The 27,712-nt window shown below is 41.3% G+C and overlaps 1 protein-coding gene across 2 annotated transcripts; it reads left to right on the top strand.

Annotated features, from left to right (window-relative positions):
* Positions 1 to 172: 172 nt before the first annotated feature.
* LOC309708890 (uncharacterized protein) lies at positions 173 to 27,712 on the top strand. 2 transcript variants are annotated; one of them, XM_082537230.1, is made up of 12 exons: positions 173 to 771; positions 7,107 to 7,254; positions 10,658 to 10,795; positions 12,271 to 12,459; positions 14,369 to 14,467; positions 15,113 to 15,184; positions 16,581 to 16,627; positions 19,763 to 19,862; positions 20,603 to 20,738; positions 21,117 to 21,233; positions 23,658 to 23,754; positions 27,282 to 27,712. In XM_082537230.1, the coding sequence occupies exons 1-12, from the start codon at positions 680 to 682 to the stop codon at positions 27,289 to 27,291; spliced, it is 1,245 nt and encodes a 414-aa protein (XP_082393356.1). In that variant the 5' UTR covers positions 173 to 679; the 3' UTR covers positions 27,292 to 27,712. The 2 variants fall into 2 exon arrangements, with proteins under 2 accessions (XP_082393356.1, XP_082393355.1); XM_082537229.1 differs by having other exon boundaries at positions 181 to 771; positions 26,647 to 27,712.

Below are 27,712 nucleotides of genomic sequence, written 5' to 3'. Positions count from 1 at the left end.
GTTACAAGACAGAGGAATAAGTAGGCCGGAGGGGATAATAATAAATAGAATAAGAACAGGTCATTGCTCTTTGAATGGCACTCCTTTCAACATGGGGAAACATCTAGCTGGTTTATGTAATCGGTGTAATGCTATAGAAACAATAGAACGTGTGCTTATTAGCTGCCGGAAATAAGTCAATCAAAGAAGAATATCGAGTGTAGAAATGGATACCAACAGGGAATTGAAGTTTGAGAATGTGGTTGCTCAGTTAAATCATGATGAAGGGAAAGGAATTTCGTTTCTGAGAAGTACCAAAGTCATCAGGAGCATATAAGGAAATGATGTAGCAGTATAGCCCAAGAGATGGCAGTAGTGCAACATTGTTGGATGCAAGCTGCCGTTAATAACTAAGGAAGAAGAAGAAGAAGAGCCAATCGAGCGTCGCGTTGTTGACGACCCGGGAGAAACAAAACTAGCTAAAGGAAAAGGAAAAGCGGCAGAAGAATGATTCATACGAGTTATGTCTCTTTGTGGAAAAGAGGATAAAGGAGTGTTAATAGAGCTTCGACTTTTTAAACAATCAATTCGGCTTCTTTAAATTTGGCGTTGTCACAACAGAGAAACTCCTTCGTACCTTTTTGGGAATAAAGCGGGGATTGGCATCAACGGGCTCTTCTTTCTTTTACATCTATTTAAAATGTTGTCTACTGGAGATGTTCAAGGTTATCTCCGTAAACTGGAAGCTCTCCTGCGAGTGATCAAGTACCCGGGATACGTCGACTACAATGGGTAAGCGTCACCACCGCCAGTCCCTTGTTACTAAAGAGATCCAAACTAGCAGTATTCGCGTTACAATGTTTTATTAGTAATTTGTGTAAGAAAAACACTTTGATTAAAAACCACGGCTCTTCAGTTGTAGCATTTTTACTGCTAAAGGGTACAAAGCTCGTTCCCAAGAGTGCCTATTCGGCTCGACGCCATCGTTTTCCATTCCTATCTTCTTTGTTTGTTTGTTTTTAAATAAGATCCTTATTTAAAGATTGGTACAATACAAAGTAAAATGAAACAGTATTGCATTAAAGGTTTTGTACTTACAGAAACTGTACCAGAAACAAACAAACATTAGCCAGAACATACAATACACATACGCTAGGGTGAGAAGTTTATCTAATTAAACCAAAGAGCGGTGATTGAAGGATCTTCATTTTTCCACATACAACCATAGTTTTGGGTTAGCGGATTTCTTAATTGAATTAAGATATTGCAAAAACTCATAGAAAAGGAGGGATGTCTTCCTAAACATTTGGATTTGTGAATATGAAATTTAGCCTTTAAGATTAACAAGTTAATCATATCTATGTTGAATTGTCTTTGGTTTTTGTGGAGACCAAATAATACATGTTTCCAAAATAGTACAAAACCTTTAAATCCATCTTCTGAGATGAAGACACGTAATCTCTGCCAGAAGTTTTGTACAAGGGGACAAAACCAAAAAAGATGCATAGCAGATTCCTTACAAGTCTTACAAAAGCTACAGTTTGCATCAATGTCTAACTTGAATTTGCTTTGAAGATAATCTTTAGATGGGTAAATTCTGTGTATTACCTTATAAGAAATGTCTTTAACTTTGTTGGTAATTAAAAACTGATTAGGTAGTTTCCAAACTTAGAATATGTATGTATATTCTGCACCACATCTCTGTGCGTTCATCATTTGTTTGAAGCCAGCTCACCTCCTGCAACCACTTTTCTGAGAATACGCGCTTCTTTTGTGGTTCGGACTCCTGACATTTCTTTGGAGGTGGAGGAACATCACAGTAATTGCTTAAAGGAGCTTCTTCGACATCTTTAAGAGTTCTAAACAAATGTCTGTCCTCCTCCAGAAAATCTTATGTACGCAAACACGCGTTGCAACTTCTTATCTTGTGCGCATTTTTTATTTTGACAGCGAATGCTCACCCGCGGACCACTTATGTGCAGCCCTGGTTATGCTATTCTGAAATAAAGGTCTAATAGATTTATTGTTGTTTTCAGAATACTTAGATAAGCATATCTTACCAATGACAGTTTGTATTGGAGATACCAACGGCATATGGTATGAAGGGATATTAGGTTTATTCTTAAAAAGCATACAAACCCCTGATGGTATTGAGCCAAATACTTTAGCATCATCGTCATGATTTATAGCTAAATTGAGATGTAGACAAAATTCTTCATTGGAGAGAAGCATACCATTTGATGTTTCCATTACATGTACTATCGAGTACAGCCTAATGTGCCTGAGGTCGTTATAGCAATGCAGTCGACCATCCCGTGACATCATTTGTATGTGACACGAACGCTAGAACAAAGGTGGATGTAATCAATATTGATATGAAGTACAATTAAGTATCCATTCATCCTCTTCAGCTAATCCTTTTCAGGGTCGCGGGGCGGCTGGAGCATATCCCAGCTTCCATAGGGTGAGAGGCAGGCTACACCCTGGACAGATTGCCAGTCTGTCTCAGGGCCAACACATAGAAACATACAACTATTTGCAATTACATTCACACCTATGTGCAATATAGAATTACCAATGAACCTAACCCCGCTAACTCCCAGAATATCACGCAAACACGGGGAGAGCATGCAAACTTCACACAGAAAGGGCCCGGCGAGGTGATGGACTTGAACTCAGGACCTTCTTGCTGTGAGGTATGCCACCGGGCTGCCCTAATGAAGTCTATGATATAAAATATTTTTTTGTATTTAATACATTTGTTATTCCAAATCAGAGATTTATGTCGGGAAAAATTATGTTTGTAAAGATGAAGCCAGCATGAAAATGCTTGTAACGGAATTGGAGTTTTGTTTGGGTGAGCAGGAAGAGCAGATCACCTTCTAATCAGAAGGTTGGTGGTTTGATCGCTGTCTCCTCCAGTCTGAATGGGCAATATACTAATACCAAGTTTCACAATGATCCATCGGAGTATGAATGTGTGTGAATGTTAGATAGAAAGCACTTGTGTAGAAAGAGCATAGAAAAAAGTGTTTGTGCAAATGGCAGCGAATGAGGCAAGTTGTGTAAAGCGCTACATAAGAAGGGATTCTGTCCCTCTATGTTTAAAAATAAGGTTTGGTATTAAATACCAGAATCTATGTTTGTCTCTAATGACACGTTTGATCCAGTTCAGGTTGAATTTGATGCTGAAAATGAGATATTTCTCTCTCAGACTGATATTGACAAATATGAATCCCCAGATAAGGTCATTACTACTTCTTTGGCAGGAATACCTTCAATTTCTTTATGGATACAAGCTTCTTTGAGAGGGAACAGGACACCTTTTGTTATTTGAAGTAAGACCTGATACTTCAGAGAAAGCATTAATACAGTTTTTTAATCTGAAACTCATCTTTCGAGGAGATAGCTGTATCATCTGTTAACTTCCTGGCCTGAGATGGCGATCCCTTCAAATGCATCATTGTCTTCCTTGCACAAAGCCTGATTAACACTCAACTATAATGGCATCCAAACAGAATTGAAGTCTTTCTGTAAAAATATAAGATAGTAATTTGACATCATTGTTAATTTGTGTAACTGGCCTCCAATTATCATTTTGTATCATTTGATTCTTATCAGGTTCAGGTGTAATTAAGCCCCGACACATTGGTGAAAGAAACCTACAAGCTTCTGTGGCCTCCTTTAAAACATTTAATAAGTCAGTGATGTGATCTTGAAAGAGCCTCTGAAATGTTCCAGTGAGTCCATCATCACTTGGGGATTTTTTCTTGTTCAGTTTACTGATAAACTGTTTGAGTTCTTTCAGAGATAATTCTTGATCACATCATTTCCATTGATTTTTGTCAATAATTTGTGCCCTCATTTTAATCTGTGTAAAGAAAGGTTAAGTTTTTTCAGACTGTAGCTTTTGGTAAAATCCCTCAATAACGACAGAGATTTGTTGAGTTTTCAGATATTTTCATTGTTCGTTCTAAGTTTATGTATGTGGTTGATTTCTTTTTTCCAGTTGGTGTTCCTTTTGCGTTGCTCCATCCATTTACTTTGAGTGCGACAATAAGCACCCATAGCCAATGCTAATAAATAAGATTTAATTCAGAGAGTAGTGAACTTCTCATGCTCATGAATAAAATAGATTTTGTTTTAAGTCTCTTTTCTTTGACTTATTCCTTCCTTCTCTTCATTGCAGAAATGTGATATTTTGTGAATTGCCAGTGCTTTCTTAAACATTTTCTTCTGTAGCGTTTCTCCAATTACTGCTAGTAATATTTGTCTTTTTTAGTGAGCATATTATTATGAATATTATAAGCGTATTACTTAATTTCCATTCATAAATGCTAGATAACATTCCAATGGATGCAGCCGTTCCAGTATTTTGCTCAGGGACACTTTGACAGGTGGGCTCGTGGAGCCGTGGATCAATCCATCAGCCTTCATAAAGAAAGACAGCCCACTCTTTACTAGAGGTGGGAATCACCATACATCCCACGATACGATATTATCACAATACTTAACGCACGATACGATATTATTGCAATTTTTAAAAATATTTTGCGATATTCAGATTCTGTACATGAAGGTAAACTTTATCAATATTCATTTTATCTAATAACAAAGTCTCGCACTCAGTCTTTCTCTCATCTCAGTCAGTTTTATTGTTGACAAACTGAACGGTTTGTATTACAGTCTAGTCCAACTTAACTGAATGCAACCATCTGGTACAATTACAGCTATTCTGAACTATGCAATATGAAAACTATGCAGCCCCTGCAGCAACTGAAGAATTTGAAAGTAAATTAAAACAAAATATAATTTTACGTTAAATAAAAAAGTTTTAAACGTAATTAAAATAAAACATGTCTTAAATTAAAATAAGTAAACTGTCATGTTTATTGCTGCCAAAAAAAAGTTAAACACATTTGGACAGTGAAGGAATGTCAGGATTCTTGCTCAGAAAAAGGATCAACATGCTCTGAAATCAGAGCACAAAAACCTTTTTTGTAACACAATATCGATTTCTGCTGTCCCTGTATCGATACATTATTAGCAAACAAAATATCACGATACTACACAGTATCGATTTTTTTCCCCCACCCCTACTCTTTACCTGACACTTGCTCCCCCCAAGCTGCACAATAATCTTTGTGAGTGGAGCCTCTTAGTTTAACTGAGCTTGAATGGATCGCCTTGATGTTGCCAGTTAAACACTAGGTATCACTGTTGTCACAAAATGAACCCTGCAGATTTTAACACGTTCTACGTAGTGTGGTTGAAGCCATCCTGATAACCTTATCCCACCGACGATGTGGAGATCCAACTTTTTTAGATCCAATTAAAATCAAGGCAGTCAAAAAGATGCTGGAAAAGAGGAGAATTCTTGGGACAGAGTTTACACTGAATCATATGAACAGCAAGAAAATACATACAGAGTATAGCAAGCAAAGCAAAAATCCCGGGGTGCACAGCCTTAAGCACAGACAGCAGAGCGACCCAGAGATGGACAGCAGCAGGAGAAAAGGGAGTGCTGGGGTGTCCTCTGGTCCCCTAATATAGGACCAGTATCCCCGCCCCTGCTCCTGGGTAACTTTCCCACCCGTCCTCAGGCCAAACACAGCTGCAGGGACGGGTACCGACAAAAGTCTTGGCCAAAGGCCAGTCAGCACTCTGACTAGCCTTTTCTTTGGCTTATCACAATAGGTCAGAACCAAGTCAAACATTGCACATTAATCCCAATGATTAAATCTTACAACAGGCAGTCAGCATGTGGCATAATCTTATATTATACATGTAAATAATACCTGACCTAACTACATAGGTTACATGCTTATTCTCATTGTAGGCTTATAGTAGGGGTGTGTGTGTGCATGCACGGGTGAAAGACAAAACACTGACTGGCTGCTCTCATCAAAAACAAGCCAGTCGTGTAGCTCACCATTGTCAGCTTGTTTCACGTTTTCGTTAAAAAAAAAAAAAAATCACACTTTGGGTTCTTCCCTTGACTCGTCCCACTAAACTCCAGAAATGTAAATCTACATTTCAAAAGCTACTGTTGAAATTTTCCTCCTCCTTCCAGAGCCCCTTTTCCATTAGCACCTCCTCGGATCGACTTGTTTTTTGTAGCCATTTCTCCCCTTGCCGGGTTTCAAAAATGGCAGTTTTAATTTTTGTGAACAGGACGCTCTCATGACTCATCGTGTGACGCTACTGACCAGCCAGTCTGACGACGTCACATTTTAGTATCTGCTCGGATCGCATAGTGGCATTTAGATAGGAGAAACCCAGGCGCATCTCAAATTGAACGTATTTTTCTGTTCAAATTTAAACCCGCCAGTGGCGAGTGCTAATTTCCACCCCTGCCTGTGCATCAAATGAATGTTAGGTCCAATGTTTCTTTTTGTTTTGTTTTGGGGGTTTTTTGCCCTTTTTTTTTCTAACATGCTCCACCCAATACTGAGAAATATCTGCACCTTCCAGGTTTTTCCAGTATGTTTTTTTTGTTCAGCACTTTGGTCCTTAGCAGGTTGTTCACAATTCTGGCAATAGACTGGCTGCTCTTTGTGAAGACTGAAAGATAAATGTTTGCCACTTAAGGCCATGCAGACCAAGTGTCAGCCTCACACCGGGGTTCCAGTTAAGCAGAGGTTGTGAATTGGTATCAGAGCACATGTGTGTATTCTGCAGCTTTGGCAGCACCGCCCATCATTTCACGGTTCTTGGAATCATTTGTAAGAAATAGTAAGAAAATACTTGGCTTGTTCTACATGATTAAGTATGTGTGAATGTATGTTAATAATGTAATAACAAAACAACCAAAAGCCTGTAATACCCCATAATACTACATTTACCATTTTGGGAAGATGCAGGATTGCATGATTGCATGAATTTGTACATATTCTGTAAGTATTTATGTTGAATGTAAATTTGCACATAATACAGATGGTTGTACCTCTGTCAGGTCTGTGTAAATACATATCAGATATACCAGATGAATAAAAAAAGAACAAAATGTAAATCTGAATGTTCTGAACGACCTGATTCTGAAAAGCGACGAATGTGTAATCAGCACAGCAGATGGATTTCTGTATCTGCTCTAATGCTGTGAATGCTGTTGTGTGTTACTCTGCCAGGCTGTCCAAAGGAGATCCATCAGCTTTTCTGCCAATACTGAGTTTCACTCTCACCTCCTTCTCTCCACCTTTTGCTGAGCAACTGATGGCAGCTGGTTTAGAGCTGACGGGTAAAACTGACCTCCGCTTTACAGAGGCCGTTTATAAGGTAACAAATTCCTGTGTTTAGAGTGTTGTCTTTTTGCTAATGCGCAAAAACTGTTATACTGATTGAGCCGCCCCTTGTTTCTCCGTGCTTCAAAAGTGCTGAGGTCTGCGCCCTCGGGTTAGATGCCTCTGTCAGGTCTGTGCTAGACACAATTTAAGTTTGATTCTTTGTTTCTGTTATATGTTGACAAAGCACTGGTTCATCCCTCGAGTTAGGCCGCTTTTTATGCTCGAGTGATTTACAGGTTGGTGTTAAGAGGCTTAACAAAGAAAAACCATTCTTCTGAAAATGGTCAGATACAAGGACTTGAGTGGAAATGAATGAAAAAGCCGCCAACGTTCAAAGAAAAAGGCCTCAGGAACTATTACTCAAGACCACTGTTAAGAAATGAACAGAAGCTTATTGGAATAAAAAATAAGAAAGAAATGAAGGATTGCTTAAGAGTTTTGCAGAGCACTATATGACAACCGTTCAAAGATGGTATTGACCTAAAAGTGTTGACCTACCATTGCCAAGAACATGGGTCTATTTGTGTTACTCTGTGTGAGGCCTGTTTCTGTGATTAAACATTGTTACGGGGATGCAACAACAGGAATAAAGGATGCACACAAACAGACTTAAGAAACAGTATGTTTGGTATAGGGAATGAAAAGCATGAGGAACTCACCCACATTAGTTACAACACAGAACATTTATCTGGTTCACCTTGTTGTTTGTTTCCAAATCCTGTCATGCTTCATTCATTGAGTTATGTTACGTTCAGTAATCACACAGTTAGCCTTTTGTTGTGTGAGGAAAGCAGTTATTACTGAAAGGAAAAAAATAAATATAAAGAAATGCTAAATATTAGGAAAAGGTGTATGGATAAGAACAGCTCTTATAATTTCATTGCACTGAAGAGTAGATCTGATGATGTCAGAGCGCTGCAGCAAGCAGGAGGCTAAACACTGACACAAAGCTGTCTGTGGCTGTAGCTTGGTATTTGTAAGGATAATGTGAGACACATTTAAAATAATACAACATCGTTTGTCAGTAGTTTTTACCTCTCAGTAGTAAAAAGCTGGTGGGGTGTTGTCGTCACCCTTCTACCAAAACCTTGGACAAGTTTGAATATCAGTGATGTCTACCTCCAGGTCAGAGGTCACGGTTTCTGAAAATCGTGTGAATGAGATCACTTGAGAGCAGGGTGATGTAGGGTATTGAAACTGATGCTGTAGGTGTATCTACGAGGATGCTGAGCGGTACCACTGGTCACTGCCAGTATTTTCCACATGTGTAGATATTATACTTTCACACGCTACACTTTAAGGAAGGCAAGCCAAAGTAAGGAAAGCTAGCCATGGTCACAAGCAAGGGTGCAGAGAAAAGGTTTGTTGACCAGGTATGTAAAGAATAGATATGAAATTAAAGGGTTTACATACAGTGTTAACACATGTTACACAAGGGATAGCTAATAGAGCTATAGCGTGCCCATTCCTAAACACAAGCCTAATGTAGCATTGCTCGATAATGTCATGTGTGTTTTAATCCAATAATGATAACGTTCACTGGGAACGAAAGAAGTGCTAAAAAACAGCAAACACCAAAAAATAAAGCATGAAAAGCACAGCAAAGACTGCAGTTTAGATCTTTTTGTTTTCAACACTTCAGCTCAGTATGTGCTTCACTCTTCATCACTGTCAGTATGTGCTTCACTCTTCATCACTGTCAGTATGTGCTTCACTCTTCATCACTGTCAGTATGTGCTTCACTCTTCATCACTGTCAGTATGTGCTTCACTCTTCATCGTGGACCAGCAACAGCAGGAGTACACACAGACTGGCTGTAGCACGTACTGTGTACACTGCCTCCATCTGACCAAAGAGCAGACAGCGAGCCCGCTCTCTCTACTTTTAATCCCATTTACAGTAGAAAAGTGCTTTATAAGAAAGTCCATTCAGTCCTGTAACAATGTGTCCAGCTGGAGTCTTCTCTCACCCCCATTCTCTGCGGCCTACTGGAGCGGGGGGGCTAGGAGGAGTGGGCCGTCCGACTGCGGTCTGGGGCCTCCCTGCTGCTGCGGAGTCGGGGCGGTCTGCCTCTCCCCACCGCAGGGAAAAGGGTAACACCACCTGGGTCTGGGTGCAGTTCCCCCCTCCAGGGGCAAGGGTACCTAGACCCGGTTAGTAGAGTACGCTTGGGGAGTGTGATCGTGTGTACAGCGTCTCTTTATGTCTGTCTCCACGTTGGTTGAGTGTGGAGTGAGTGCATATGAGAGCATGAGGGTGGGAATGGATGTTTGTGTCTGTGTGTGCCTGTATGTCTGTGTCTATATGTCAGGTTGGGTATCAGACGCCACCTCTCTGGGGACATCTCGGGCCCTCCAAGGTTTGGAGGCCTATCTCCACCCACCACCACTTCCCCTGCCGGTGGCGGACTCCCTCAGGTATCGGTGCGTTGGTGGTTCTTTGTATCTGGGGGTGGGCGTCCGGGTACACACCGGCTCACTCCTTGGCGGCCGCTTATTGGGGCTCGCTCGGGCCACTTTGGAGGTGGGGTGCCCCCGGCCTCTCGGCCTGGGGCTCGGTCACTCAGGCACAGCTGGCTGCCGGCGGAGCTCACGGGCGCGTCACTGCAACTCCCCCTGGCTTCTGCTCCGCGGCTGCTGAGTGAGCCCTCATCTGGGACTCTCCTTAGCTCTTACTGGGACAGTGGCGCGGCTGCCCCTCTGTGGGTCTTCCTTGGTCTCTTGTGTTCTGGGGGCCTCTGGATGTCTGGAGTTTTGATCTCCTCCATACCTGCTTGATACCATAGAGGACAGGGCTGTGGCCCCCCCACACTCTCTAGCAGATCATTACATGGAGAAACCTTTGGAATGCAAGCATGCTGATCCACACAGGTATGCACACATGGGTATTCACAGACGCGGACTAAAGCTTTCTTGGCTGCTGCCTCAAAGCACACTGTGCGCTGTCTATCTTGCGTGCTGCACAATATCGTTTATTATTTAGTAACTATTGATATCTATGACTAGCTAGTTTATTGTGATGGTGCTTTTTTTTTTTTTTTATTATGTTGCTCTTTGTTGTTTGCTGTCTCCCCTGTTTTTTTTGTTTTTCTTTCTCTCCATACAGGTGACCCAGGAGTTTTTTTTTTTGTTTTTTTGTTTTTTCTCTCTTCCCCCCCTTCTCACCGTCTCTTCTCCCCTTTGGTTTTCTTTCTTCCTCTCCCCCTCTTTCTTTCATTCTTTCCCCCTGTCGTATTAAAAAAAAAAAAAAAAAGGATGAACTGAAGCTCCGCCATCACGTGATGTCACATGCTGCTGTTTCTGATGTCACTTCCAAAAGAAAAAAAAAAAAAAAAAAAAAAAAACAATGTGTCCAGCTTTGTGAGTGTGTTTCCTGTCTCCGTTTTGTCTGTCAAGGTGTTACGAGATATCTTCCAGTATAAGCCCTTGCTGACCAAGCAGCAGTTCCTGCAGTGGGGCTTCTCTCAAAGGAAAATCTCTGTCATCTGTGACATTATTAATATGGTCCTGCAGAAACACAGCCAGCTGAAGAAGGTACGAAACCTGCCATTTGTTTTTATTTCCATGTATTTGCCTCAAATGGAGAGCGCTTGTTCCAGAAGTTTCTGTAGTGTGTTTGAGTTTGTGTTTGTTGCTGGGTCACAAGTGGCACACTGTGTTACACCAGTCATTTCTCACTCCAAGTTTCTCAAAGCAAACATTTAATATATGACTTGTCACAAGATATAATAATATCCAAAGGTACAGAGAGTTGCTCAATGTTTTATTCCTGAGTAAAAAATACTGTTAACTACTCTGAACAGGATCTCCACAGGGACCAGTATAGCTCACTGGTTCAAGTAGGTGACCCATATGCTGCACGCCTACTGGAGAGGCAAAGGTTTGAATCCTTCCTGAGGCCATTTCTTGTGTCTTCTCCCTGTTCGTTCCCAGCTTTCCCGTCTTTTCTTCACTGTCCTGTCTCAGTAAAGAAAGGACAGTGAAAGAAATAAAGAAAAGCCCCGAAAATAGCCCCGAAAAACCCCCCCCAAAACATTTGAATGGCTCAGAGGACAAACCACTGAGACACACACAATTCAGCTGAGTAACAGTGTAACACAGCAGTGTAATGTACTGATTATTAGTTACTACATTAAACTATAACTGTTACATACTCACCACAAATCATATGTAGTATAGGATGAATATATTAGGCCAAAAAAGTCTAATATTAAGAATGTTTCTGATGATTTTTCTGAACCAAATACAAGTGTGTTGACTTTTAAAAGTCAGACTTGTTTGTTCTCACAGTGATAAATAGAAATACCATTTGTACCACAGTTTGCAGCCACACAGAAAACAGCAGAGGTGCTAAAGTGGTCAAATACACTGTCATTTACTTCATTGGCATTCAATACATTTCATAACATCAGAGAGCTGCCTTGATATTCTCCAGCAGTGGAAAAAAGAGACAAATTATGGACATGAGATGGGGTGGTTGCTGCTGAATAATCATGCCAGTGGACCTGCCAGTTAAAAAATAAAACAGAACTGCCACCCATGTGCTTTTTTTTTGTTTTTGCCAGTTTAAAAAATGGTAACAATAAAGTACATATGCATTTCTTCCACTGTATGGTACAGCTCAACCCCACTCGTGGGCCATTTATCAATATGCGTACTTGTGTGTTCTTGTGGACTTTGGAAGCTTCATCAGTCAAAGCCCATAGTTCCACCTCACAGTGTGAGAAACGGTTACCATACAGCAGTCCTGTAGCCCAGAGTCGAATGCTCTGGCACCTAAGTCTGGTGTGAAGTCGTACATGACCAGCTGATGTCCAGAGAATGGCATAGCATTGTACACAACTGTACATCAGTGATGCAGTTTACTCAATGCGACAGGCACTCAAAGAAAGTCATGTCTTTGTTAACTGAAAGCCGTTCACAGATGTTTGGAGGATCACGTTTACAGAGAGGCGTGACGATAATAATGTAACATTAACAGCTGATCGTTGTGTTTTTATCTATTTTAGGTATCCAGGAAGTCATTTGTCATACATCACATGGAAAATCCTATGACATCTCCCACAAACTCCTCCCATACTGAACCATTGTCCTTGTATAATGGAACATGTGCCTCTGGTGACGTACACTCCCCTGATTCTTCCAGCAGTGACGCTGCAGAGCTGCCAGGAAAAGAGGATAAGGACAACAGCCTCCATGTTAGTGAACTCCTGTGACAGATGTTGGTTATTTGAGATTTTACTAACACGTGACTGCTAACCATGTGACATTAACTTGTCTCCACCCGTGAAAATCGTGATGATAATTTAGAATAAAATGAATAAGGCCCAAATCACACAGGCTTTGACGATAGTCAGTGGCCATCTGGCAAGTACCGGTTGTGAGGGGGAAACTGGGTACTCCCTGACCAATTGCAAGTGGTTACTCGAGGTTGATGGGAACATCTCTGGTAAAGCCCCGGTCAGACAGACCTGTGATTCGCTCACCAGTTGGCAAACAGCACCGTGTGATTGATTTGTTGGCAAGCATGGTAAATGGCCTGTATTTATATAGCGCTTTACTAGTCCCTAAGGACCCCAAAGCGCTTTACATATCCAGTCATCCACACATTCACACACAGGTGATGGCAGCTACATTGTAGCCACAGCCACCCTGGGGCGCACTGACAGAGGCGAGGCTGCCGGACACTGGCGCCACCGGGCCCTCTGACCACCAGTAGGCAACGGGTGAAGTGTCTTGCCCAAGGACACAACGACCGAGACTGTCCAAGCCGGGGCTCGAACCGGCAACCTTCCGATTACAAGACGAACTCCCAACTCTTGAGCCACGATCGCCCCATAGTTGCCATAGTTGTCCGTAAGTAACAAATTTATTTATAAACACTCGCTGGCAACTCTCCAAGCTATAATGAATCTGTGGAAAGTGCAAATTGGAAACTGAGACCATTTGTGCTTTGAGAGATGTTGGGTACAGCTCTTTCACTTTGAAGCTTGTGTCACACTTTCTGAAGTTTTGCTACCGTCACCTCCCGCAGTCACTTACAACCAGTCAGGAAATGCACATTGTTTTCCCTAGCAGGGTGGGTGTATCATGTCCAATATACTGGACATTCTTTAACAAATGATGTCAAAAAATCTTAAAAGATTCAGTGCATCTCAAAGTTTAATAGGCATGAAAGTCTGAGGATATGTTCAGGGTAGGTTGAACACATGTCAACACCATGAGTGGTGTATATGGCAGACAGGTTTTGGACCCAGTATGCAGGTCTCGAGAGGCAAAACCTGAACTCAAAAACGGCTTTATTGCATGTGACATTCCAGAAATGCAAAATAAAGAGCTCACTGGAGCCAGGAATACAGAACACTAGGCAATTAGAGAAAACCATGGCACTAGGTAGCAAAGGAGTCACACAGCAAAGAACACACATGGAGACAATAGAAACATGGCAGGTGATGAGGACAAGGAAGAAGAGTGGCAGGAACAAACTGGGAGACACTGGGAGAACAACTGAGCATTCATATGCTTGACACAGACAAAAGGTCAAAATACATGGACACATGACTGACTGAGGAGATGAGAGTAACTACAGAGGGACACAAAGGGAACAAATAAGGCATGACAAGGCAACTGGACCTAAACTGGACATTGAAGCACAGGAGACAAAAGCCTACTTAAGTACAGGAAGTAACAAAACATGGAATCACAAACAGACAAAGCTACAGAAGCACAGGGACCACAGTGGAAACAAGATTCATTGGGGACCCTAAGGATGCAAAATAAACTAAAACCCAGAACTGAAGTAGATGAGAAAGCGCTCATCTACTTCGCTTAAAATATCAATATTGAAAAACGTTCAACTGAAAACACTGGGTCCAAACTCAGGGATGGTAACAAAAGCTCAGCTATGCAGTGTCTGGCCTCAGCAAGGTCAGTATTCTGGAGAAACGCCTGGAGCAAGGCAGGAAAACAGACAAAGCTAAGATACTCCCTACTTATTTAAAATATGTTGCCCTTTCTTTAGTCTTGTTTTAGTCTTCTCTCTGATAGACAACAGGAAAGAGAATAACCCGAGCGCTTCTTTTCTGTAATTATCATATTCTTTTCCAGAATGTGGGAGAAGTCGTCACCGTATCCAGAGAAAGCTGGGAAAAGCTGATAAGCAGAGTCCTGCTGTTGGAAACAAAATTCGAACAGAGAAATACAGAGGTAGGTGTGTGCACATGCTGTGACGTCTGCTTTTCTCCCTGTAATTCTGTTGATACGTGGCAATTGATTAGGGGTGGGTTTAAAACATTGATTTCCTGATTCAAATCAAATTTATATCGAACAAATGTAAACTTGATGCCAAATTGCAAAACTCTCAGCTGTGTCTGTAATCAAACCTCTAACTTTGCTCTGCTTCACTTCAGCAGCATCAGGTCATGTTCAGATGCTGATTGATGGTTTTCTTACGTTTTTGTTCTACTGCAGAATATTTTTAAGATTATCTGCTATAAAAAGCCAATCCAGGAAAATCTGCTTCATGTTTCTCTGTTTGATCTTCAGTCACTTTGACACAAAGGCCTCTGCTGTGATGCTCACACCTCTGATGAAGTCTCACAGTGTCAGCTTTGGTTTTATACATAGACAGGAAATATATTATAATTCTGATCATTTATAAGTGCATATCCATATTTTTATATCCGAGTCCAAATTTAATTGAATCGAATCAGGACCTCGTGAATCGGCTTTTTCAGATTAAATTAAACCACCTTTTCTAAATGATTGGTAATCTGCAACCAGTTTACCCAAATGGTTTAAAAATGGCCATTTTAGTTGCATCTCCTTTTGCCTTCTCATGTCTTTTTTTAGGTGCACAATACACAGCCATGCCAGTCGTCTACCTCATCACATGCTTCCAGTTACACAATTGATCCTTCAAAGGTGAGTAATTTGCTCCTTATCTGTCCTGTGTTGTAGTCGTAATAGACCAAAGTGTAGACATGTGACCTTCTTGACTGTTTGTGCACTGAGTAATTTGGAAAAAAAGGTAATTAAGCTGAGTTGAAAACCTTATGTTTTCAAGCTTTCTCATGATTGGAATGAGTTAACCATACTTTAAATTTTGTGTTATTATTTTAAATTCTGTTCTGTTATGCTGTCTATGCAATTAAGTACCATTCATTTAGACCTGCTGGCACCTCCACGACTTCTTTGGCTGCGAGTCACAGTGACACGTATCTAAAGAGAAACCTCAACATGATATGGTAGAAATCACACAGTCGTTTAGGAAAATTCATTTGAGATGTTTGTAGTTTTGCTCAGTCACTAACATGGAGTGTTCTGGGATTTTGTGGAATCATTAAATCACTGCCTATAATTAAGTCTCAGGACACCTATTTGTACTTTATATCAGTCGCAAATAGAATAAACTTACACTTAATTATGTTTTTATATTTATGCTTTCCATCAGACTGTTCAACACCATCTGGGATGCAGCTAAAAAATACAAAACTGTCTTATGCTAATTTAAACGTTCATTTAATGGAATAAGTCTGTTGGCATTTTTGCCTTCTTTTCTTTCTTTATAGTAGATTTTTTCCAGTCTTACTGTCTGACACATTTAAAGCTGCTGCTCAGTATTCAGTGGGTTTGGTCAGATGTTGCCAGTGTCACCCCTTGCACGCGCGTGTACCTAGATTAGGAAAGCCAGGGTAACTTAACAGGTTGATAACCAGCTTCATGTGACCATTCACCGTGATTGCTGATGTTAGTGTCAGTGAATCCAGAACAAAAAGATACCCTGGGTATGTTAAACTTGCTTCCTGGTACAAGGCCCATATTTGGGCGTATGAGGACGACTTCTGGCTTATCTCTGCTATCACTACAGAAACTTATTTTGTAGACCAAACTTGGTAGGAAATCACCATTTACTGACCAATTGAGAACATTATTCCTGGATTTTATTTATTTGGGCGATCGTGGCTCAAGAGTGGGCAGTTTGTCTTGTAACCGGAAGGTTGCCGGTTCGAGCCCCGGCTCGGACAGTCTCGGTCGTTGTGTCCTTGGGCAAGACACTTCACCCATTGCCTACTGGTGGTGGTCAGAGGGCCCGGTGGCACCAGTGTCCAGCAGCCTCTCCTCAGTGCGCCCCAGGGTGGCTGTGGCTACACGCAGCTTTGCCATCACCTGTGTGTGTGTGTGTGTGTGTGTGTGTGTGTGTGTGTGTGTGTGTGTTTGAGATTGTGTCATTTGAAAACAGAAAACTTTCCAAGGTGTCCAAATTGAAGTGTTTATTTCTTAACCTGCTGTTTGTTTGTTTGTTTGTTTGTTTGTTTAGGAAGAGTGTAAATGGGCTACTGACGGGATACAAAACGTTGCCAACTTGTAAGTACCTGATTGTACTTCTGCAGTAGAAGCAGCCTGATTTTCAGTGTAAAGCTGTTTTGATGCAGTTATACTTCTTTAACTGTGAGATTTGCAGGCTGAAGAGCACCTCCAGTCTGTTGCACACTGAATCATCCACAACACACTGAATAATAACACTCAAAGCTTTAGTGCACTAAAGCTTTACTATACTTTAGTATACTGTATACTTATTATACAGGTACATATCCACCCATTAATGAGTTTAATCAGAGAAAAATAGTGAGGCTTAACAAACAGACAGAGATATCAAAGGGAGTAAAAGGTTTGACAGCATCAATATAATTCATGCAGAGATGTAAACCGGAGCACTCACAGTCAGCTCAATGCATCAACAGAAAGTTATCAGCACAACGATTCAGACAAAGAGCTTTTTAGGGTAAAGACTGAATATTATCAGTCACCTGACCTGCGTCCGACTGAACGGCATTCCACCAGAAACAGAGCGCTCTGGGAGAGCCTCGCATACAAGAGTCTGCTGGTGTCACCAGTTCCAGCACTAAAATGGAAAATTGTGATTTCACATGATGTTTTTGTTACTTTTGTCTTAATAAAGGTCCTGGTGCACCATGAGTTCATCAGTCAGTGACCCTCCCTCTTTAACGTTTGGCTACAGATTTGGTGGGCTTCCTGAACTCTTTTACTTTGCAGTAATACTACTTACAGCTGGTCACAGAATATAGGAGAGAGGGACTTGTTGCAAAGGTGCCATGCTATTACGTTACCGTGCTCAGAATTCAGAGCTCCTTAGAATGAGCCACTTTTATACCCTTGTAGCTTGTTGACTGCAAATACCTGAATTTTATCTCTATAGTGTAGCTGCACAAGCTGATGAATGACCTGTTAGTGCCAAACAGACATGAAGTGTACTTCACAAGTGCTGCTCTTTATATGGCAGCTGTTAACCTTCTAATTATGTTCTTAGAGCTTGAGCTCAAGTAATTAGTGATGTGGGTGTTTATCGTTTTCATTATGACTGAATGTCATAGTTCAAAGAAGTGGATCTGTACAGTTCAGCTGAGGGGGTACAAGGACCTTTGGCCAATAAGAAACGTCATTAATGTTAAACTTACTATAAATGTGTCATATGGTCATTGTGTGAATAATTATCAAGGAAGAGCACTGTCCTGTCCTCTAACACAATCAACCCAGTGTGAGTTACATGTGGGCGGGTCTACAGGAGGCTCTTCAGCCTGCTGTGGAGAGAATGATATAATAAATAGTTTTAAAGTGCTTTGTTGGCTCCATTTACATATAGGTGATTTTCACGTACTTTACCAAAGACGTATATGCCACCCTGCCCCACCCCTGTAAGACTTTCTCGATCCGCCACTGTGACCGAAGAAGCTGCAGTCCTTTGAAGCAAAAGTCAGGGCAGAAAAACTCCCACAGTCCGGCCTTAAGCGCGGGAGATTTCTTCCTGTGTTGTGACGTGGTTCACGGTGTCGTAGCGACCATCGTGCGGTATCAACAAAGGCTGCCGTTGTCAGAGGGATTTATACCAGTTACTTGTTACAATATGGAAGAAACCCAACAGCGTTCTAGTTTAAACAGGTAACCTTTCTCTACACGTGACGGGAAAGGCTCGGATTTCCACCGAGAAGCAGCTGAGTCTGTCCGCGTGTGGTGCGCTGTTACGTAGTGTTTTAGTATATGTTCCACCCTGAGCCAATGTCTTTCATTTATCAGTCCGTCACAGTGTTTTTCACATTTATTTTTAATGCTCGGAGGTCGTAAAACTGTCTCACTGGGCTGTTAGTGACGTTTCGAGTTTTATGGTGCGTTCCTGCATCGCCGGAAGTTCCCAGTTGGAGAGATTTTGTGGAATGCCAAAAAAAAAATTGCATAAAAGGTCGGAACATACCCCAAGTTACCGATCCAATAGTAAAAGCGTGAACCTTTAATCTGCACTGTTGTGGATTTTGACTCACCGTGTGCAGAGGCTCTATTCCTGATAAGCGCAAAGTATTATGCTGCTCCCAGTGATACCTGCACGGCTCTACCTTGCCGAGAACCAAATTAAATCCCGTTTTTTCTACATTTATTCTCTCAAACACGATAATCGGGAGTGACGTCAGTCCCAAATACACTTCCTGTACTCCAGGTTATCTGTTTAGTCTCGCTTGAAGTGGAGTTTTCCGAGATCGACACATGTTTTGGTCCTTGTTGCAACAACAGACCCAGTTTTGCTGTTGACTGCTTAAAGCTTTCATCATCTTCCCATTATCCTTCTGTCTTCATGATTTCTTCCACCTCGATGAGTTCCCCCTTTCCAGACACTAGGAAGCATCTCCCACAGCCTAACACTGCCGCCTCTGCTTTTTCTCTGCTGGGACAGTTTTCTTTGGTTGCACATCTGGCCCTTGTTTCTCCAAACATAAGCCCCGTGGCTCTCAGTAGTTTGTGTTATCGTTTGTGGCTCAGTACAGAGGTTTGTTTGTCAGGGGGCTTATGTGAGTCATTTTGGGGGAAATATTATTTTTATTATTCATAATGTTAATTAAAAAAATAATGTGCAATACTAAATAGTAATACAATTCTTATTCATCTTTTAATATAATTAAAAACTCTCAGTGTTGTCATTGTCTGTTGGACACTAACGCTGGCACCCTACCATCCCTGTAAACTGCTGCAGAGGGCAGCCAGAGCAACATCCCAGTGCCAGACACAACAGGCACTGTGTCCACTCTTTCCATACTCTGACAGCTTAGCTGATTTTGGGGCAGGAGGAAGATCTACAGAGTATTAGTGACATGGTTTTAATGTTGTGACTAATTGGTGTATATCTGAATAGTATCAGTCTTGTTACAAGTGCTGATACTGAAAACCATTATGTTCAAGCTTTTACTAAAGGTTATGCACATTGAGCTTCTACTCAGGAGACTCTGTGGTGTTTATATGTAAATGATTGTTTTGGCAGCTCATCAATTAATACATACGAATGTACACATCAGATAACACAAACTGAATCGTAACATTGATGGTGAGGTACCAGAGTGACGGCTCACAAAGCTGTGAAGTCCCTTAAACCAGAATTGGACAGTTTTTGTTTTCTCTCACATAACTTCATAAATCTCTTGGGTTTTTTCTCTATAGTGGCAAAACCAAGAAAAGAGAGGACTACCTTGAGTGGCCAGAGTACTTCATGGCTGTGGCTTTTCTGTCAGCACAAAGAAGCAAAGACCCGAGCTCCCAGGTACGTCTGCGTTTGCTTATGTGTCAGGGCTGAAACAGATACTTTACTATGAGTTCATATCCAAATTTCTGGTGTACAGAACTGAGGTGTGGTTCAGGTTTAGAAGAGTCTTTTACTATGAGTTTACTGTTGTTGTTGTCATTTGCATGTTGGCATGAGAATGTGTGGTTGCTCGCTCATCTCTCCCCAGCTGTCTGAGGACACTGAGGAGCTCCCAGGCCGGCCGAAAGGCACAATCTCCCATTGTGTTAAAATATAATGTATTAGCAGGAACGTTTCTAATGCAATAGTTTAATGTGAAAACGGTCAAACGTCACCTTCATTGTCAAGCTGTCTTCGCACAATCCTAGTTTAGTTTGTTTCCTCTTGCTGTCCAAAAACAGGGAGACAAGGTTTAGGCCTGCTCAGATGTGATGTTCACTGTTGATGTAATGATTATTTAACACAGTTACTCAGACTCTGAAGGAAAGAAAAACAGGGAAAAATTGAACGTGCCCCAAAAATTGTATTTCCTCCCAATTTAAATATGCAGATGAAAGAAAGAGAAAACACACACAAATTTAAGGTGAGCTGAATATTAGAAAGTCTGTCAGGGAGCGAATTTGGGGCATGCATTATTGTAAAATAGGACGTGGTGGTATAATAATTTTAATTTGATGGTCTTGTTTTTATAAATATAGGAATCAGTTCTTTGTGTGTGTCCCTCTCTTTATGTCCCTCTGTCTCGGTGTCTCTCACAGGTGGGAGCATGTATAGTGAACCAGGAGAATAAGATAGTGGGCATCGGTTACAATGGTATGCCTAATGGCTGTAATGATGACCTGCTGCCATGGTCTCGCTCTGCTGATGACCGGCTTGACACTAAATACCCTTATGGTGAGAATGCACACTGTCATTTTTGCTTTCTTCTACAACAGCTTGTTTTAAAATGGTGTATTTGGTGCATTAAAGTAACAAAGCACTCCTGCTTTCATCCACCTTATGTGTGGGAGAATGTCTGGAGTAAACCAAATCCTATCTACATTTGCACCATACTGCCAAAAGTATCTGTTCATCTGCCCTCACACCTGAGCGACTCATTCTTTCACAGATGTTTATCTGTGTGTGATTTTATGCACCTGTGATCATGGAAGTGGGTGGAACAATTTTCAAACGTTTGGCCAGTTGGGGGCAGCAGAGGCTACATGATGAAGTGCTATCAAACTTGCAGTGTGTTTTAGTGACTGAGGTTTGTTTCGATGTCGTGTCTCACAGTGTGCCACGCAGAGCTGAATGCTATTATGAATAAGAACAGTGCTGATGTGAAGGACTGCACCATGTATGTGGCGTTGTTCCCCTGTAATGAGTGTGCCAAGCTCATTATTCAGGCAGGTGAGTATTAACAGCACACACTGTAACTGTTTCTACATTCATACTGATTCATGAAGGTCCAGGTAATAATATTAGGAGTCACAGCCGCCAATGTTGGCAGAACTCACTTCATTTTTAATAATAATAATAATAATAATGGATTATTATGGTCTGATTGGTTAGCCATCACCAGTTTGTCTGAATAACAAATCTAGCAGACACCCAACAAAGTCAGACGACTGTATTTGTCTTTCTGTGACTTGTCCCTTGTAAGAGTTATATATTCAGTTAAAAGTCCACACCTCCATCCCATAATGACTGATTTAAAATATGTTGTCAAGTAGAGTCAAAACTATTTAAAAAATTGTGATTAAAGCACATTTCCATTTGTGCCCAGCTATTATTCTACAAAGAAACTTGTTAGAAACAGTATTTTTATGGCCTCTCTCGGCTTTGATAACAGCTTGCATGTTTTCTGGCATTGCTCTTGTACTTGCTGTGATGCTCTTTTGTTAGTGACTTACAAAAGGTTTCTAGCTGTTCCCATCGACCTGCTTTGGATGAAACTTTGTGTGATCCATCCAAATCCACCAAATCCCAAAAGTGTGCAGTGGAATTAAAGTCCACACTTGAGTACTTGAACTGACGGACTGTCCGAATCAAAGTTACTTTTTCTTGGTTAGTTAAGCTCGGCGTCGCTTTAAAGTTTGCTTGTGGCCTTTGTCTTGTTGGTGCCCACAACAGTCCAGAAGGGTTTCCATGATGCAACAAGATGCTGTCGTAGACAATGTCAATTTTCACAAATTTCCCCATGTTGTTTCCAGAAATGTAACCCCCCGTGCGTGCGTGCGTGTGTGTGTGTGGGCACAGGAACAGTACCTAGTTGCAGTCACCTGCAGCTCCCTGACAGATCTGAAGTCTTCCTGTACATTTGTTGACCTCCTTAATGCTCAGTCGCTGCTTCTTAGCAGCTATTCTTCCTTTTTCAGCCTTGTTCATTCAGTTGTCTGATTATGGTCATTCTGAAAATCTTCTCAGACTAGTTAAGACTTCTTCGTAGCAGTAATCTTCTTTTCTCTCCCAGTACTTAAAAGTTTGAGGTGTGTGGCATCTGTTTCAGTCAGCTTTCATTTTCTGCCTCTTCTTGGCACATTTTCTAAGTACCAGTGTTTGCAGCATGCTTGACCACATCGTGAGAACAACATCTTTCCCCCTATTTGTTTCAAAGACCACCCAGTTATTCACATTTTCATTTAGTTCTAGATGATTTAGACTGCTCAGAGAAGACATAAATTATAATAACAATGCGATTTGCTGTCTGTGCAGGTACTCGGTCACCCAGGATGTGGTCGTCTTAGGAGCTTGAAAGGAAGGCAGTTTGACTTCTTTAGGTTTTTTGAAGATGAAAACAGCCTCTCATCCAAGAGGACGAGAGGCTGTTTTCAAACCAACAGTGTTTAAACCCCAGTGGTCGCTGACCATCTATTAGTCATCAGTGTTATCATATGAGCCAAGGTGTGATAAGAGGGCGTAGGGGGCGACCGTGGTTCAGGGGGTTGGGAAGCTCATCTTGTAACCGGAAGGTTGCCAGTTCGATCCCCAGCTCTGTCTGTCTTTGTCCTTGGGCAAGACACTTCACCTACCACCTGCTGGTGTTGACCGGAGGTGGTGCAGCCTCGCTTCTGTCAGTCTGCCCCAGGGCAGCTGTGGCTACACCTGCAGCTGCCTCCACCAGTGTGAATGTGAGACTGAATGAACAGTGGAATTGTACAGCGCTCTGAGGGTCTCGAAAAGCGCTATAAATGCAATCCATTATTATTATTATTATTATTATTACTACCTCCAGGGGTTTCAGGTGAGCCACATCCTATCACCTGACTTACTTGTCAGATTAAAGGTTCACGCTTGTGATTCTCCACAAGCCTAGGAACTTTTAAAACTGCTCTTAAAACTCACCTCTTCTCATTGGCTTTTAGCAAGCTTTAACCTATTGCTTTAACTTATTGTTTTAATTTATTGTTTTATCAGTGAGGTGTTTTATGTACTTGTGTTTTATTGTATTTTATATTTGTATTTTCTTGTACAGCACTTTGGTCAGCCTTGGTTGTTTTTAAATGTGCTTTATAAATAAACTTGACATACACGATGTAACCTGGTGCAAAGTGTGAGTGTGGGTTGTGGCCACCACCTCTGTTCAATAATGGTCATTCACAGTGGACATAGATGGCCTTTTTTACATTTAAGAATGTTATTCACTGCTACATCAGGCTGCAGAGTGGGTCAGTCCTTTGGAACAGAAAAGCGTGTATATTTAAAAAGTGTTAAACCCTCATCGGTGTGTCTGTTACTTAGTGTTTAATCAATTAACCTTAATTGATTTGCAATATTCCATCCTCTGTAATATCAAATAAGATTAATTTATGACCCCTCCCTCACTTTCTCCAGGTCTGAAGGAGGTGGTGTATCTTTCTGATAAGTACCATGACACACCTGAAATGACTGCTTCCAGAAGGCTGCTCAGTATGGCAAAGATCGAGTGCAGGTAAGTTACACGTTAGTCTAGAAGGAGAAACTGATGCTTTGTTGCCTTAAGTACGGCCAAACTACTCCGGACCAGAGACTGAATTCAGGCCAGGCGGTGGTTACGTTTCTGCAGTAGTCTGTCTCGGACACTTTCAGAATGTTGTAACTCAGGATGTATCAGGAAGCTTTTCCATGCTTGCAGAATCCCACTGCTGCAGATATTATGGCCAAATAGCAAAACTAAAGCTTGTGCTTGTTCTTAAAAGTTGTTGTGATGATGGTGCTTCACCTAAATTTCACACAATTCCTCCTTCATTCAGTACAGAGAAAAATCTCTGTGAATGTTGTCATACTGTGACTGTAGTTGAGACTGCCCAATAGATGCATGCTAAATCCAATAGCACGAGTAAGTGGAACTGCATCCAAATCTTAAACTTCAGATTTTATATCAGTTGCAATAAAACATTTCTTGAGTGCAGAGGCTAAAGTGGGTGTATTTTTGTTCTATTTCTATTTGATTGCTTTACAAAGTTACCAAGAACTCTGCAAATTCACAAAATTCAGGTTGCATTTGTAAATTGGATGAGTGACGAGAGGTTTCTCCCTCTGACAGCGCTGCGTCCAGATGAACACAATCAAACTGTGGGATTTACCTGGATGACTGAGCATGCATCAAGACATACAGTACGCTTATTTACATAGCCCCAATTAACAACAACAGCTATCTTTTAGACGTGTTGACTTACAATAAGTCAGTATAAACAAAGGACCACCAGATCTGAGAACTAAGCGGACAGACATGGAAGGGAGCACAACAAATGAACTGTGCAAGTGAAAATGTGGTGAAAGGGTTGGAATTGTTATGGAGGTCAGAAAAGGATGATTGATGTATTTGATTTAAAGGGAAAAGAAGATGTAAAGAAAAGTAAAGCGCCTGTTTCAGCGGGAGAAACGTGTCGTTTTCCTCAGCTGGGATGAACGGCTGAAAAATAGGATCAAGGGTGTGCAGAGCAGCCACAGCTCCACCTGCTGGTGATCCCAAGAAAGTACCAAATCAAGATTTCACCAACCCTATAGACCAGAGGGATCAAAGTCATTTTACATTTTACAACCACAAACAGCTCACTTTGATCCTAAGGTGGCCAGACCAGTGAAACTCTTTTCTGTCAGTGTAAAGAAGTTACACATTTAACTGTTTGTTTGTTTTTTACTAAAGCAAAAAAGGTTGGAGATTGGCCTATAATTAGACTGCTGGGTCTAGAGATGCTTTTTGAGTAAAGGTTTAACTACAGCCAGCTTGAAGGCCTGTGGTACATAACTGATTATTAGAGATAGGTTGATCATATTTAAGATCGAAGAATTAATTAATGGCAGGACTTCTTTGAGCAGTTTTGTAGGAATGGGGTCTAAAAGACACGTTGATGGTTTGGAGGAAGTAATTATTGAAGTTAACTCAGAAAGATCAATTGGAGAAAAAGAGTCTAACTTAACATCAATGGTACTAAGAGTAGCTGTAGATAATATTACATCTGTGGGATGATTACTGGTAATTTTTTCTCTAATGATTAAAACTTAATTTGTGAAGAAGTTCATGAAGTCATTACTAGTTAACGTTAAAGGGATGGTTGGCTCAACAGAGCTCTGACTTTTTGTCAGCCTGGCTACAGAGCTGAAGAGAAACCTGGGGTTGTTCTTATTTTCTTCAATCAGTGATGAATAGTAAGATGTTCTGGCTTTGTGGAGGGCTTTCTTATAAAGCAGCAAACTATTTCTCCAGGCTAAATGATGATCCTCTAGATTTGTGACACGCCATTTCCTCTCCAGCTTACGAGTCATCTGCTTTAGGGTACGTGTTTGAGAATTATACCACGGAGTCAGGTACTTCTGATTAGAGACCTTAGTGTTCACTGGACCTACAGTATCCAGAGTCGTACGTAGTGAGGAGGTGAAATTATTAACAAGATAATCGACCTCTGTTGGGGTAGCGTTCAGATAGCTGCTCTGCTCTGTGTTGGTACAGGGCATTGGAGATGATAACAGTGGGTGGATTATATTCTTAAACTTAGTTACAGCACTTTCAGAAAGACATCTACTGTGATAAACGTCTACTCTCCACCGCTGTGTAATCAATTATTGTAAATGTAAATGTTATCAGGAAATGATCAGACAGGAGAGGGTTTTCAGGAAACACTGTTAAATGTTCAGTTTCTATGCCATATGTTAAAACAAGATCTAATGAGCTGTAGATAAGGTCTGCTGTTAGACTAAAATAAAAAGGTACCCACCAGAGCACTCACTGTGAACGATGCACTGATCACACCTGCATTTTAAAGATAAGAACACAGCTGGTCACAACAAAATAAGAAACACACTAATAAATAATCGTAAAGGTAGAAATGATCAACTTTATTATCTTGTACAGACCTGCATGCAGCCTCTCTGTTCAGGCCTGAGTTGCAGCTGTGCTGCTCTGGATTCGACTCTTTATTTGCTACGATTAGTTCTCTACAGTCTGGACTCTGCTGTTAGTGAGGGGAAGAGCTGTGTCTGTCTGCAGCCACAGCACTGTTTGTATCACAGTTGTTTCAAACGAGTATCGTAACCCTGCACTTCTAGAAAGCTCATCATAGAGACAAGACTCGGGGAGGCCTGTGCAACTCGGGGGCCATTTCAGGAACACCTGCTAGACCCAAGTTATGATGCTCGATGTGGCTTAAAAAGATCCCAAGACGTGTCTGTGAGCTGAACTATGGATTTTTGTGGTTACAAACCTCTACATGAACCTTGTTATAACTTATCAGAGTAGGAGGCCAATAAAAATCTTTCAAAGGTGCATTTTCTTTTCTTTAAGCATTTTCTGTGTGTAAAGGTGCGTCTCTGACCAGTCTGTGTGTGTTTGGTGTTTTCACAGGCAGTTCAAGCCCAAGAGGACTGAGATTGTCATTGATTTTAGCTCCATTAACTGCTCTGGAATGCTGAACTGTGCAACCAAGTGAAAATGCAAATGCCTCACCTTGGGGAGCTGTTGAATGAGGCAGTGAGTCAAAGGGACTTTGATGCCTCTTTTTGTGTTTGTCTTCTCGCCTCCTGCTTTGTCCAAAGGAAAACTCAAGGATAACCTGACTTTGGCATCTTAGATATTTTGATTTGCTGCTTTAACGTTTTTCTTTTAAAACTTCCTCTGGGTCAAGGAATTCATAAGGCTTATGAACAAACTGTTGTGAGTAAATCAGAAATCTGTTTCTGTCAAGCTTCCAGGCTCGTTCTCCTCCATGAAGATCACTTAACCTTTGTTCACATTCACAGCTGAGACTGGGAGATGCTGTCATTACTGCTGGCACTCGGAGCTTCAGCATTCAGTATTTTATCACTACTTCCCTCCTCTCGGCTGATGCCACCTCTACAATACTGGGCTTTAATATTGTTAATACGAGTTAGCTTCATGCAGCTGAGCCTCATCACTCATTAGAGCCAAATGCTAGTTTTAATTAAGCAAACAAGCTGTGAAAGGCTGATTGTGTATTTTTGTAAATATGATTACTGCAGATCCAGGTGACGTAGGTGCAGCGACTAAAGATCTTGGATGAGGTCGAATCCTGGTGACCTCAACATCTGACCTCAAAGTCGGTGTCAGAGGTCAAGTTTTAAGTCTTGGTGATAAGTCAGGACGATTTCCCCGTGTATGTAGTGCAGCTGCATCTACTACAGGATGAGGTGTGACGCTGGAAGCTGCCAATATTATTTGCAATTAAGTTCATCAAACCTGTTTACCAAAAGTAATGTCTGTAAATTTGACCCCATCCCTGACGTTTTACTTCTACTCTTTAATGCCTCCTCTGTAGTGAAGAATGTCTTTACTGCAGCTGGAGTCAAGTGTCAGAAACAAGAGCACACCGTTGTTATTTTGGACCTTTGTAACAGAATGTTTGATTGTACCACAGTAAATCTTTCATTCATTAAACACGCGTGAAAACGAA

Source organism: Aulonocara stuartgranti (assembly GCF_965226115.1).
Source record: "Aulonocara stuartgranti genome assembly, chromosome: 6".
In the NCBI taxonomy this organism is placed as follows: domain Eukaryota; kingdom Metazoa; phylum Chordata; class Actinopteri; order Cichliformes; family Cichlidae; genus Aulonocara; species Aulonocara stuartgranti.
Note: the sequence above shows the minus strand (reverse complement) of the source record. Positions and strands in the feature narration are given on the sequence as shown.

What these genes read in the sequence shown, in the direction of transcription:
- LOC309708890 (XM_082537229.1), top strand. Translation starts at nt 680, where the DNA reads ATGTTGTCTACTGGAGATGTTCAAGGTTATCTCCGTAAACTGGAAGCT. An exon ending in TTACAGAGGCCGTTTATAAG is followed by an intron (nt 7,255 to 10,657) that starts GTAACAAATTCC and finishes TTGTCTGTCAAG; the next exon opens with GTGTTACGAGATATCTTCCA. An exon ending in TCGAACAGAGAAATACAGAG is followed by an intron (nt 14,468 to 15,112) that starts GTAGGTGTGTGC and finishes GTCTTTTTTTAG; the next exon opens with GTGCACAATACACAGCCATG.